Here is a 12,848-nt window from a genome sequence, read left to right as displayed (position 1 = left end):
GGACTAAAATCTCTTAATACTTCCAGTACCTTGTTAAATCTATGCCATGAAAGATTAAGGCAGTTCTGAAGGTAAAGGGGATCCAACCTGGTACTAGTAAGGAGTTCCTAATAAAGTGGCAGGTGAGTGTATGTTAACCTTCTACTAATCAAATTCAGACAATAAAAGAGTAATAACAATTTTATTATTGTTGTTTTAATTACTTGTTACATTTATTTTATTATTATTGTAATACTGTATACGTTTAATTTAGTTTGAACATGAAATGGAATTATGAATAATAATAATAATAATAATAATAAAACTTAATAAATATTTATATTCATTAAATATTTTTCTTGAGTAGTTAATCATTAAATTAAAATCCATCTGAAGATTATGCTGAAATTATTAGATAGATTTTGGAAATATTAATGGCACATTTAGCTCTGCACCACATAATTAACATTTTAAAACATTTTAAAGTGGAAAATTCTTGATTAAATAGTCATAATATTTGTCAATGTTGCTTTTACAGGATTTTGGGTTAAACAAATTAATGCTTCCTGGGATGGATGGATGGACGGACGGACGGACAGATGGATGTACAGTTGGACAGAAGGATGGAAGGTAAATGGATGGATAGAAAGGTCGATGGATAAAAGATTTTGTACAGGTAGATATACAGATGGATAGATAGATGGACAGACAGATGAAGATACAGTTGGACGGATGGATAGAAAGGTGGATAGATGGATAGAAAGGTCAATAGACGGAATATTGTGTATACAGGTGGATATAAGGTTGGATAGCTTGACGGACGGACGAATGGATGGACAGATAGATGGACAGATGGACGGATGGATGGATATATATTAGAAATATTCTTATTATAACTCCATCTTATGAGCAGGGCCAGACGGAATCTGCGGACGTTTTTGGCTATTTCTGCTGAGAATTTTGGTAAAAATCTGCGGATTTCTGCTGAATTATTTTGGGAGTACCCAACGGATATCATAACAAAGACCTTAATATATTAAATAAAAAGTAATAAATTACTGAATAAAAACTGAATAAATTCAGATTTAAACATTTACTCAAGTAAATAAACAGAATTAATGATGGGCTAAAAATCTGCAGAAATCTGCGGAAAATCTGCGGAATTCTGCGGAAAATCTGCGGAATTCTGTGCGCGCAGATTGGGCCTACTTATGAGGTCTCACAAGTAAAGCCTTTATTAACTGTAAAATTGGTAGTAAGTAGTTTAACAAAAAAAAATAAATTAAAAAACAGGAATTTCTTTACATGTGTATGTATGTGTGCATACTCACCAGCAATAGTCTAATAAGTGCTGTGGCAGGACTGGAATGTAAACATGCTGCCAGTACATGGGATACAACATGGCTGCTGCGCCATGAACACATGCAGTTAACTAGGAGAGAGAATAATAATAACAACCCTTAATAACACCTTTAAAACAAGGAAAGAAATGACCAGCTAGACAGAGGTAGAGATATTGCTCACAGTGCTCAGTTTGCTGCAGCTGATGAGGATTCGTCTTTCGTACAGCATGCTAGCGTACAGATGTAGCATGTTATTCACATCCACTGCTACGAAATACTCTGTCAGATTTCTCTGAAAAATAACCCAGGGAATCACAAATCAACGGATGACGCTAAATAAAGATGCAAACGGCATCTTAAAAGCCAAAATTTATAATATTTATTTTGCTAGTGCGCACTGTTATTTATTAGGTGAACAATTAAACCGTGCCCACTGAAAAAAAAAAAAAAAAAAAAAAGAAAAGTTGTTTAGTAATCTTCCCTTAAAGTCTGACTATTTGCTTTCGTGTTTGGAGTGGTGGTCCTTCTCTGTTGATGTCAGTTTGATGGCTTCAGCCACAATATTATTAACCACGCCCCTTTTACTGTTAATCTGCTTTGAGGGAATGATGCGCAAAAAGAAAGCCCCACCTCCTACTCAATATTCCATTTTATTTGGAAATACATTGACACAGAGACATAAAATCATCAGCAACTTCCAGTTCACACAGACTTTAACCATTTAAAGCAGGGGTGGGCAAACTCGGTCCTGGAGGGCTGGTGTCCTGCGTAGTTTAGCACCAACACTGATCAAACACACGTGAACATCCTAATCAGTGTGTGTGTGTGTGTGTGTGTCTGTGTGTATATATATATATATATATATATATATATATATAAATATATATAAATATATATATATATATATATATATATATATATATATATATATATATATATATATATATATATATATATATATATATATATATATATATATATATATAGTTTTCATTTTATATATAATTACATTTAAATAAAATGACTTTTTTTATAAAATGCTGATAATAGAAAATAATACAAGGCAAACTAAATGTATCATAGATATATATGATACATTTGTACATATATAATACATATATTTATAATCAATAAAGGTTTACATGAGCATTTCATACAAATATTTTAGAGAAAAACTTAGACAAGTGGGCCTACAAAAATTGATCAGAGAAAGCAGTGGCACCGAAGTGGAAATAGGTTGAGAACCCCTGCGATAAAGAATCCTGAATTGGCATCACTTTTACAACCTTCTAAGAGGGAAAGACCACATCTATGCCATACCACACTGAGGTGTTCTCACAAGGAAACGTAACTATTTCACATTATGTGGCTAATTCGTGTAAGTTCAGTTGTATGAAAATGTACAATATAAATAAGGAGCTGTGGCACCCACATCCCTAAACCCAGCCATCATTGGTGGATAAGCAAATCATACTAAATTATACGAATCCATATGAATTAACCACTAAATCAAAAAGTTATAAATTTCTGTGAGAATGTGTTGTCATCATGCTCCAACTTTAAGTTTTATGTTGATCATAAAAACAAAGAAAACGATCTGAAGTTGTTGTTTCTAGTTATATATACCGTGATTTTAATGGTCCGGCCCACTTGGGAATAGATTTTCCTCCATGTGGCCCCTGAGCTAAAATGAGTTTGACACCTCTGTTATAATGGTAATTTTGTCATTGTTTTTCAGCACATTAGATTATTGATAACTTCAAGAATAACATACTGACCTAAAATAAATTAGTTTTAATTTCACATGACCTTTAATCCATCTCAAATGACCAATTGTGGTGCGATGAACTTTAAAAAATGCATCTTAATACCAGGTGAAAACGTGACAACAAAAACTGTGAGAAAACGTGACTTACATTTTCAGGTATACTGGGTAATTCTCTTGGATCAGGCACTGTGAAAAACAAATGCTAGAGAGAGAGAGACAGAGAAATGTAATAAGCTTAATACAAGACAAAGATAATATCTTACAATATCCAACATCTTGTCTGATCCCCCAAATATCAAATATTGTGACATATGGTATATATCTTGTATCAGACTATAGAACATAGATATAAATGGTATAGTCTCATATCATATTGTTTATAAAAATATACATTGATATAGGTGTGTGTTTTCCTGTATATTACCACACTCAAATGCACAGGCACTCCAGGATCAGGGATGTTTAACACATGTAGAGACTCTAACAACTCCCTCCACTGAATGTCCTGTAGAAAAAAAACACAGTAAGCAAAATAAAACAGTAAGCAGCTCAGCTTTGACATTATAAATTCTAAAATCACTTCAGTAAATTAAGGTCATGTCATTAATGAACCTTCAAAAAGTTGTATTTTTGGGTTATAGACAAGTGTTTAGAGGTTATTGTCATTTTAGTATTATTATAAAGCAAGAAATCTGTGAGAAATGTTTATCAGCACATATACTTTAATTTGTACATTTGTATGTAGACGACACATTGACATTAAAGAGCTGATATCTGCTCCACTGACCTGTCCTTTGGTTGTGTAGTCTGCCAGGATATTCAACAGCTTGTAAAACACCTCAAACCACGGCAAGTAGCTGATATCAAAATAAAAAGTTAGACCACAATTAGATTAAACTGATCTGAAAAGTGGATGGAGCAAATAGCTTCATATAGAGATGTTCTTTTATGACCTATAATGTCATGTTTCCCCAGAATGTGTCTAAAGTTTCTGCTTAAATGACCTCAATTTTAATTCATTATACAATACTGGATGTTACTTTTTTGGGTGTTCATTCATTCATTTTCCTTCAGGTTAGTCATCAGGGGTCGCCACAGTGGAATGAACCGCCAACTATTCCAGCATATATTTTACACAGCAGCTGTCCTTCCAGCTGCAACCCAGTACTGGGAAACATCCATACACACTCCTTTACACTCATACACTACGGCCCATTTAGTTTATTCAGTTCACCTATAGTGCATGTCTTTGGACTGTGGGGGAAACTGGAGCACAGAGAAATGCCAACTAACCTTCTTGCTGTGAGGCGACAGTGCCAACCACTGAGTCACCATGCCACCCCTTTATTGGGTGTTAAAATAAAAAAAAAATGTGTGTGTCCCTTTAAATGCAAATGAGCTGCTGTTCCCCATCCCACGAAGAGGGAGGAGCCTTTAAAGCTCATGCCTAGTTTAGTCCAACAACAAAAACAAAACATCTGAATGTAAACAGTCAGGACGAAATCACATGTATCAGTATATTAGACCTGTTAAACAACTCTTACAATGTCAATGAGATTTGATTACTTATTAATTTTCAGACAACAGGTTTGCTAACTTCATTCATTCATTCATTCATTCATTCATTTTCTTGTCGGCTTAGTCCCTTTATTAATCTGGGGTCGCCAAAGCGGAATGAACCGCCAACTTATCCAGCAAGTTTTTACGCAGCGGATGCCCTTCCAGCCGCAACCCATCTCTGGGAATCATCCACACACACATTCACACACACACACTCATACACTACGGACAATTTAGCCAACCCAATTCACCTGTACCGCATGTCTTTGGACTGTGGGGGAAACCAGAGCACCTGGAGGAAACCCACGCGAAGGCAGGGAGAACATGCAAACTCCACACAGAAACGCCAACTGAGCCGAGGTTCAACCAGCGACCTTCTTGCTGTGAGGCGACAGCACTACCTACTGCGCCACTGCCTCGCCCCGGTTTGCTAACTTATACAAAATAAATGAAATATGCGCATAATTATATAAATTTAGTCAACAGTTCAAAGTTATTTATTTAATTTATTTTATTCATTTATTTATTTCACAACAAGAGTAAGTACATTAAACAACGTTCCGCAAGAATGTAAATGTAGTGAAATTTGCGCAAAGACTAATTTTCATTGGTGGCCCCTTTGACAGATGTTAAAGGCCATTTCAATAAAAATATAAACTCAAACTAAAAACGATACTTAAAATTAACAACAACAATAAAAAACAACCACCACAACAACATCAAAAGCCTTATAACATTTTGTCTCAATTTAAGTGAAGCCAACATGTTGCTTTCAATGCAATGTGTAAACTTGTTGCTTTAAAAGTGTTTACTACCTAAGAGAATCAATTTGTTGCTTTTAATGTAACCAGGGCTCGAAATTGCGACCACTTTGGTCGCATATGCGCCCGAAATTTTATCTATGCGACCTTGAAATATATTTGGGAGCATTGCTGTGAGGTGCTTAAAATTGATGCGACCAGTTTTTACTGCAAAATGTTCACCACATGAGCGGATTCGGGAGACATTCACGCAGAATGCATCTTTAAGCGCTTTGTCTGCAATTGGAACGCGAAACGCAGCGCTCAGGAATGGTTTAAAACAGTTATCATGTCAACTTGCTGCAGTAAACAAATCCAAGTCCGTAATGCTTGCCCCACCTTCGCGCTCTTCTTATTGGCCCACCACTGCTCTAGCACTGAACGCGAATGACTGGTTAATATCAGCTGTCAATCAGCCAGACAGCAAGTTCTGGCTTCGGATGACAGAGAGAGCTACTACCGCGAAAAACTGTAAAGCGCTGAAGAGGAGAATGAAGATAACACTGACAGATTTAGTTAGATTTAGTTAGAAACCATGGCATCTAAAGTTACAAATAATGACACAGCTTACTAGTGATCATGTGCTGAATGTTAATCCACCATCTACACTTTTCCAAGAGTAGAAGACTTCCATTGGCTTCAAGTCCGCTATGAAAAGTCTTTGGGATGGAGTTTTTCAGGTAACTGTTTGCCACATCTAGCACGAGAGCTTCTGTTTAATCCTTCATATAATCGCCAGATGCTGTCTGCCGTGCAAGTGGCAGCTATATGTCAAATTTAACACCACGTACACCATCGCAAACGGGCTTACATTGAGTAAACTATTATTGCTACACATAAAAAGACCGGTATGGCTATTAACATGACGTATGCATATAATAAGGTACAGTATGTGTCAAAAGCATCAGTGTAATATCAGACAGCACTTGTGAGAACAGCACAGTTATACCGTTAACAGATTAATTCAAGCAGTGCGTGCAGGGTTTTTGAGCGCTCCGTCTATGCTTTGGTCACACAGTTCTGTTATAAAAATGTATTTTCTTGTGATAACGGGATTTTGTTGAGACATATTTTCCTCACACTTGCATATACATATATTATTATTTTTTGCTTGTTAGTTTGATTAGTGTTGATTTCAAATACAATAAATATGTTTGCATAAAAACTTGTAGTAACGGTGCTCATAATTGGTGGGTGCGACTAAATTTTGGCTGATGCGCCTAAATTTTTTAAGTTATGAGCACTGGTGCCACCAAGCAAAAAGGTTAATTTTGAGCCCTGGTAACGCATTTACTTACTTAAGGTGAAGTCAACTTGTTGCTTTTAATGTCACGTTTACTTCCTTTAAGTGAAGTTAGCTTGTTGCATTTAATGTAGCGTCTTTACTTCCTTTTTTAAAGTGAGTCAACTGTAGACATGCTAAATTTGTGATTTTATTATGTGTTTGTTTGTCCAGAGAAGAAAACTCTGGACAACAATGGAGGCATTCAAAGAAGTTTAGTTAAAGTATAACTGATATTGAAAGTAGTAAGAGTAAGAGGCATAATAGGACCCCTTTAACTAAAAAAGGTTCTCAAAATCATAAGTTTGTACCTGAGAATGCAGTGGCAACTGTGAGCTCCTGATGAGAGGCGGCAGAAACCAAACCGCTGTTTACTGTCGATATCTGTTAGAACAAACGTGAAGTTCTGCCCCACCTGACCTACGGCCATACTGAAAGACAGGACAGAGAAAAAGAGTTTATAAGCAGCTCTGAGAATGCAAAAGAAACTATTCCTCAAAAGCCAGGTAGATTAATGATTGCATGTAACATTACCTGTCCATATTAAAAGGGAAACAAAACTTTGGGATAGTCTGTAGCGTTTCCTAGACAAAAAGAAAGAATTCATACACTGTAAGTCAACATTTTGAAATAATCAGGAATTTAAAACATGTTTTCTATTTTTATATATAAAAAAAACGTTATTCCTGTGATGCAAAGTCATTGTCTTCAGTGTCACACATTTCATCAGAAGTCAGTTATTATTGGTGCTTAGCTATTAAAAATGCAGTATGCAAGTTTGACACCCAGTGGTTAAACTAGTTATTGCACACCTGATTCAAAACACAAGCAAGTGCAGGTTGCCAGATTGACAGGAGCGAGCCTGATTATCAAGCCTAACGGCTGATTAAACTTGTGTTCTAAATAAAAACAACAGCATGAAATTGAACTTTACAACTGAGACTCAGTGCAAGCTTACACATATCAGTGATTCAGCATCTACATTTAATAATGTTAAAGGTTTAATATGTATTAATTAGATTATAAATCTTTCCATTTTGTTGGAGTGCAGTGAGTGCACATATTCTGTGCTTCTAAATAGCTGTATTTCAATTTCAGTAGTGTTTTGTCTGGTGCAAACTGCCAAATTGCTTATCACTGCAAATCTCATGAAGTAGCATGTTGTTAAGACACGCGGTTACAATGGCTGTTTCTCAATATGCGTTCTTGTCTGTAGTTGCGCTCTTATGTCCTCGTGAAACGCCATCAACCGTTGCCTGTTCGGTTACAAGGGTTAAAGTACTGTTCCAATTCTAAAGTTCATGTCTTTCCAAGTACAGATGAAATTCCCGCATGTGTACTTGCTCTGCCCCTTTGGCCAAGGATGCATCAAGAGGTGACTTGTGTGAACTTGCGAAGCTCGGGTCTCCCAGAATGCATTGCAGCGTAACCAGTAAGCGCTAATGACGGAGGAAACCCGTACAGTTTTAAAAATACTCCTTAACTGTGTCACAAAATAAAGTTAACAGTTTTTCAGGCGAGAATGTAGTTGTTTTAAACTCGAATAGCAGTTTATTCACAAAGATGGCGCTTCTTTGACGATGTGCCTCGGCTTATGCGGACTCTGACTCCCAGCCTGCCAGCGGGAGCTCCGTCAACAGCTCTCCCGCCAGAGCAGCTTTAATTCGTCCAGGCCATCTCGGATGTACCGCTGGACCTCATCACTCCATTGCAGTTAAAATATGATATTCATGACATCTTGCGAATATCTAACGGACAGTTTTTGGTCTTATAAATCTATTATTTGTTCTCAGGTGTATTATTTTGGCAGTGTTGTTGTGTTACCTTTTATAGTTGTCTTTAATTATGTTATTGTGTTGTACGCTGTTTGTCTTTGTTTACCGAATTGTTTGACGTAATCTTTATTTCTTATCGTGTATGTCTATTTCTTATTGTATTGGGCCAGTGTATAATTACCATTGTAGTTTAATAAATGTGATAATCAAAGACACGTGTCTGTGTATAACAACACATTTTAATTCACATTTATCCGAATATATGTGTTTATTTTCTTAAATCAAAAATGTAGATTTATAATATAAATATAATATTAATTAAATTATTTTATTGTTAATGTACAGTGAAACCGATGAATCCATGGTGAGTGACGTTATAAAGTACACTGCTGTTCCATTTGAAGAAGTACCCGACTTGTGTCCTCTGGAGTTCGTTCTTCCAAATCTGAACTTGGCAAGTCTGAACTTCCAAGGACACAAGTCCGAACTTTGCGTACTTGGTATTGAGAAACAGCCAATGTTAGCTGCTTACCTAATGTTTACGTTCGTAATATTTAAGTTATTTGCTAATTAATAACCACCTCATGTGGAACTCCTAACAGCATAAATGCTGAACACATTATGTAATATTTTTGTGATCACTATAATGTTTTTTTTAGGATTTTTTGACGAAAAGAAAGTTAAAAAGAAAAAAATATATTATAAATAAAAATATTAAAAAATGATAAATGTCTTTCATACATAACTAATTTGCTTGGGAGAGCTAAGGTTTCCACAAAAATATGAAGCATTAAAAAAAACTGATTTGTTTGTTAATAATAAAGAACGTTACCCGAGTAGCAAATCAGCATATCATTAGGATTTCTGAAGGATCATAAGACACTGTGAATTGGAGTAAGGTTACTAAAAACTCAGCTTTGCGTCACAGAAATAAAATTACTTTTTAAAAACAAATTAAAACAGTTCTTGTAATTTTTATTAAATGCATGCAGCTTGCATTAAAAAACACTAAATTACCCTAAAACAAATCCTGTAATATACACCGAAGTATAATCACTAGCTTCATTCACACAAAAGCACCACTTGCACAGATGAAACTGTGTGTTGCTCTGGAGCTACCACAGTATTTAAACCCTTGGGCGAGAATTGTTGCTCTGGTTCCCCTCCATATGGACTTTTGCCCTCAGGGGTGTTTGTGAGAGAGTGCGTATGCGTGTATAGTTTTCTGCTCTCATCTGTGTCAGGAGTTAAGGATTATCCCTGGAACAATAGCATGACAGAGGAGAGGGAGGCGACGCAGCCCAGATTACAGAGCTTCACAACTGGGTTTGCCTTCTGGGAGCAGTGGACCCAACATTCAGAATGAGTAAAGCTGTGTCTGTGCGTGTGTCAGGTTTCAATTTTAAGACCAATATGAATGAAATTTCCGACTTATATAGCACTGAACGCTAAGGACTTTTTTATAATAGACTAATGGAAAATAATTTAACTTGCCTCATCAAAAAAGCTCTTAGCCACATATTTTAAATAATGCATCAAAACAAGCAAACTCCAGTTGAATACATACTCTTTTACTTCACGATAAGCTTTCTTAACCTTTCTTAAAAACTTTAGTAAACTAAACGCATTGCACAACAATCTGTCCATGAGATTTTAGTTAAAAGTTTTATTGAGATATATTGTTGTTGATTGGATGTCTGTCGCCCTTATGGCATAGCTTTACATGGACAGAGGAAAATTAATACCAGTTTAAAATGATTTAAGACCTACAACACACAATATTTCAATGAACTTAAGACTTTATAAGGCCTAAAACTTTAAGACACTGCAGACACCCTGGTGTGTGTGTGTGTGTGTGTGTGTGTGTGTGTGTGTAGACAAAGAGTAAACAGAGTGGCCAGGTACACACATCGGTTCCAGTTATACACACACATTAGGGATGCAACAATTAACTGATTTCCCTATTAACCACGATTTAATTTATCACAAGCTATGTTTCCATTCAAAAATGCGAAGTAACCTTGTGCGCAAACTGAATTATTGCAAAAAAGATGTGCAAATAAAGCTGTTTAGACCCAATGAGTCAAAGCGAACAAAATTGTCACTTCCTGATTATCTGGCGCCAAATATCAACAGTAAAAACAGAATTTGCTGCAGTAGGAGAAGCTGTGACAATCTTTTCTTCATTTAATAAAAGACTTGCACCTCAGAAGGCAATCCTGACATGCAATGAACGTGTGGTGGCATTTGAAGGCGTGAGATGCGGAGCACAGACGCTCTTGATTCTGGAGGTCATTAATAATATAATAAAACAAATGCTGGATAAGTTGGTGGTTCAATCTGCTGTGGCAACCCCAGACTAATATAGTGACTGAGCCGAAAAGAAAACAAATGAATGAATGAACACAAAGGCTGATTTATACTTCTGCGTCAAACGCCGGCGTATGCTACGGCGCTGACGCATAGCCCTTCGCCGTGGCCGTCGGCGTCACTGACGTGCACCTCTCAAAAATGTAACTTCACGTCGAAACAACGCGTAGCGCAAGCTCTGTGATTGGACAGCTTGGTAGCGCTGACGAGTCTGGGCGGGACCGAGAGTCGCGCGAATGGCGCGAGCGATTGTTTACAAGTGTTGAGTCCCTCACTTTAACGTGGTTCACCTTTCGCGGTCTCGCAGATTTTTTTGTTTGCAATTTTACATGCTTTTAGCATTGTGTTCTGCGTCCTGATTGGCTGTAGACCATAATCAATCAATCTTCTCCATGTTTCCGGTACAGTACTGAATGCGTTTAGCTTGCCAAATTAACATCAATTTTCTACCGCTAGCAGTGTGAGTTTCAAGAAAGATGCAAAAAGGATTAGTCATAAAGGGGTGACACACCGGATGCGTCGCTCCACAGAGCGCCATGCAAACATAGGTTTCAGGGTACGCACACTGGCGCCGAGAGTCGGCAGCTGTCTGTGGTGCCCAGCTAAGAATCAGCACACTGTTCATATTTCTACCACACAACAGAGCTCCATCTGAATAATTGCATTTTAATTAACATGCGAATGTGTGCGTCCGTGTTTACTTCCAACTGTCCTGTGTGTGGCGCATCTGCTGTGACCCCTTTAAGGATGGAGTCTGCTTTCGCTTTGTGGATCAGTGACTGCAGGAATAAGAACATTACGCTGGACGTCAATATTATCCACACTAAAGCTAAAAAGCTTTATGAACGTTTTGCGCCTGACAACAGGTTTTGATCTTTGTTTTTATTCTATAATACTGGACTTATTTTTCTACAAAGGTTTAAACTTTGAGAGCTTAAACGAAAGAGAAAAGTGTGAAAATGTTAATGCCCGTCAAAAAAAATGTGTGTAAAATGTGTAGTGAGGGGTTTTACAGCCTTAAAACATCTCTGAAAATAAATATAAATATAATGGGGCTATTTCTAGAACATAACTCCCGCGATAAACAAGGGACCACTGTATTACAAATATTTAGGTAGATAAGTGATTGTTATTGCAGCCTTTATTACTTCTTTTTGGGACGAGTTCTCCTATCTGTGCAGAAACACTGATTAGCATGAATTCAAATGTATATCAATAAATAAAAGAGAAAACAGTTGCTAGTCACTCATCACCTTCAGAGCTCTTTGGCAGACAATATTTACATCAGCATATGATTTTGCTGACTACTTTAGATATAGTGTCATTCACAGAAGAGGGAATAAGCAGAAGTCAGACGCAGCGAAAGCATATGTAAGCCTGAGTCACAATCTTGAGTGAGTTTGGTTAAATCCCCTTCAGAGGGTGTTTGGTACCGCAGACTCTCTAGTGGTTTAAACTCCATCTGTCAGAGCAGGTGCTCAATGCATTATCACTGAGGTGAGCAACAATTATGAGATCTACCTCAACATCCCTGGAGAAACACAGAGGAAAAAAAATTAAGAAGCACAAACCTGTTCAGTGTATGTGTCGGGGAAACTTCTGCGCACCTCTAGTCCTGAAAATAATACAGAAATCTGAAAGTTATTAAATAGATGCATACACACAGGTGTTTTTCTATATCATCACAATTTACCTAGCAAGTACAAAAAATCTGGGGAATGTTAACAAATAAAATTATGATAATGATAAAGCTAGTCTATGCTTTTATGACTTCTAGGCTGGATTACTGTAATGCTGTTTGCTGGCTGCCCAGTATCCTCTATTAACAAACCTCGGCTAGTACAAAATGCAAATGCAAAATCCAGAGTTCTTACCAGGTTTGGAAAATATGATCATATCACCCTAATTTTATCCTCCTTACACTGGCTGCCTGTTAAATTTCGTATTGAATTTAAAATATTGCTTGTTTCA

The 12,848-nt window shown here is 36.8% G+C and overlaps 1 protein-coding gene across 12 annotated transcripts in view; it reads right to left on the bottom strand.

Moving 5' to 3' along the window:
- The window catches only part of dennd1a (DENN/MADD domain containing 1A), a 46,270-nt gene that overhangs the window by 22,055 nt on the left and 11,367 nt on the right, over positions 1 to 12,848 (bottom strand). For all 12 annotated transcript variants that reach the window (XR_012397152.1, XR_012397156.1, XR_012397153.1 and 9 more), the window contains exons 3-10: positions 12,449 to 12,492; positions 7,267 to 7,316; positions 7,044 to 7,163; positions 3,878 to 3,947; positions 3,515 to 3,595; positions 3,239 to 3,292; positions 1,504 to 1,614; positions 1,311 to 1,411 (exon numbers count right to left, since the gene is read on the bottom strand). Coding sequence is in view for 4 of the 12 variants with exons in the window: in XM_005161496.5 (XP_005161553.1) it covers positions 1,311 to 1,411; positions 1,504 to 1,614; positions 3,239 to 3,292; positions 3,515 to 3,595; positions 3,878 to 3,947; positions 7,044 to 7,163; positions 7,267 to 7,316; positions 12,449 to 12,492 (631 nt within the window). In the remaining 8 variants the exon portion in view is untranslated. The remainder of the gene's footprint in view (positions 1 to 1,310; positions 1,412 to 1,503; positions 1,615 to 3,238; positions 3,293 to 3,514; positions 3,596 to 3,877; positions 3,948 to 7,043; positions 7,164 to 7,266; positions 7,317 to 12,448; positions 12,493 to 12,848) is intronic.

Source organism: Danio rerio, chromosome 21, assembly GCF_049306965.1.
Source record: "Danio rerio strain Tuebingen ecotype United States chromosome 21, GRCz12tu, whole genome shotgun sequence".
NCBI lineage: Eukaryota > Metazoa > Chordata > Actinopteri > Cypriniformes > Danionidae > Danio > Danio rerio.
Note: the sequence above shows the minus strand (reverse complement) of the source record. Positions and strands in the feature narration are given on the sequence as shown.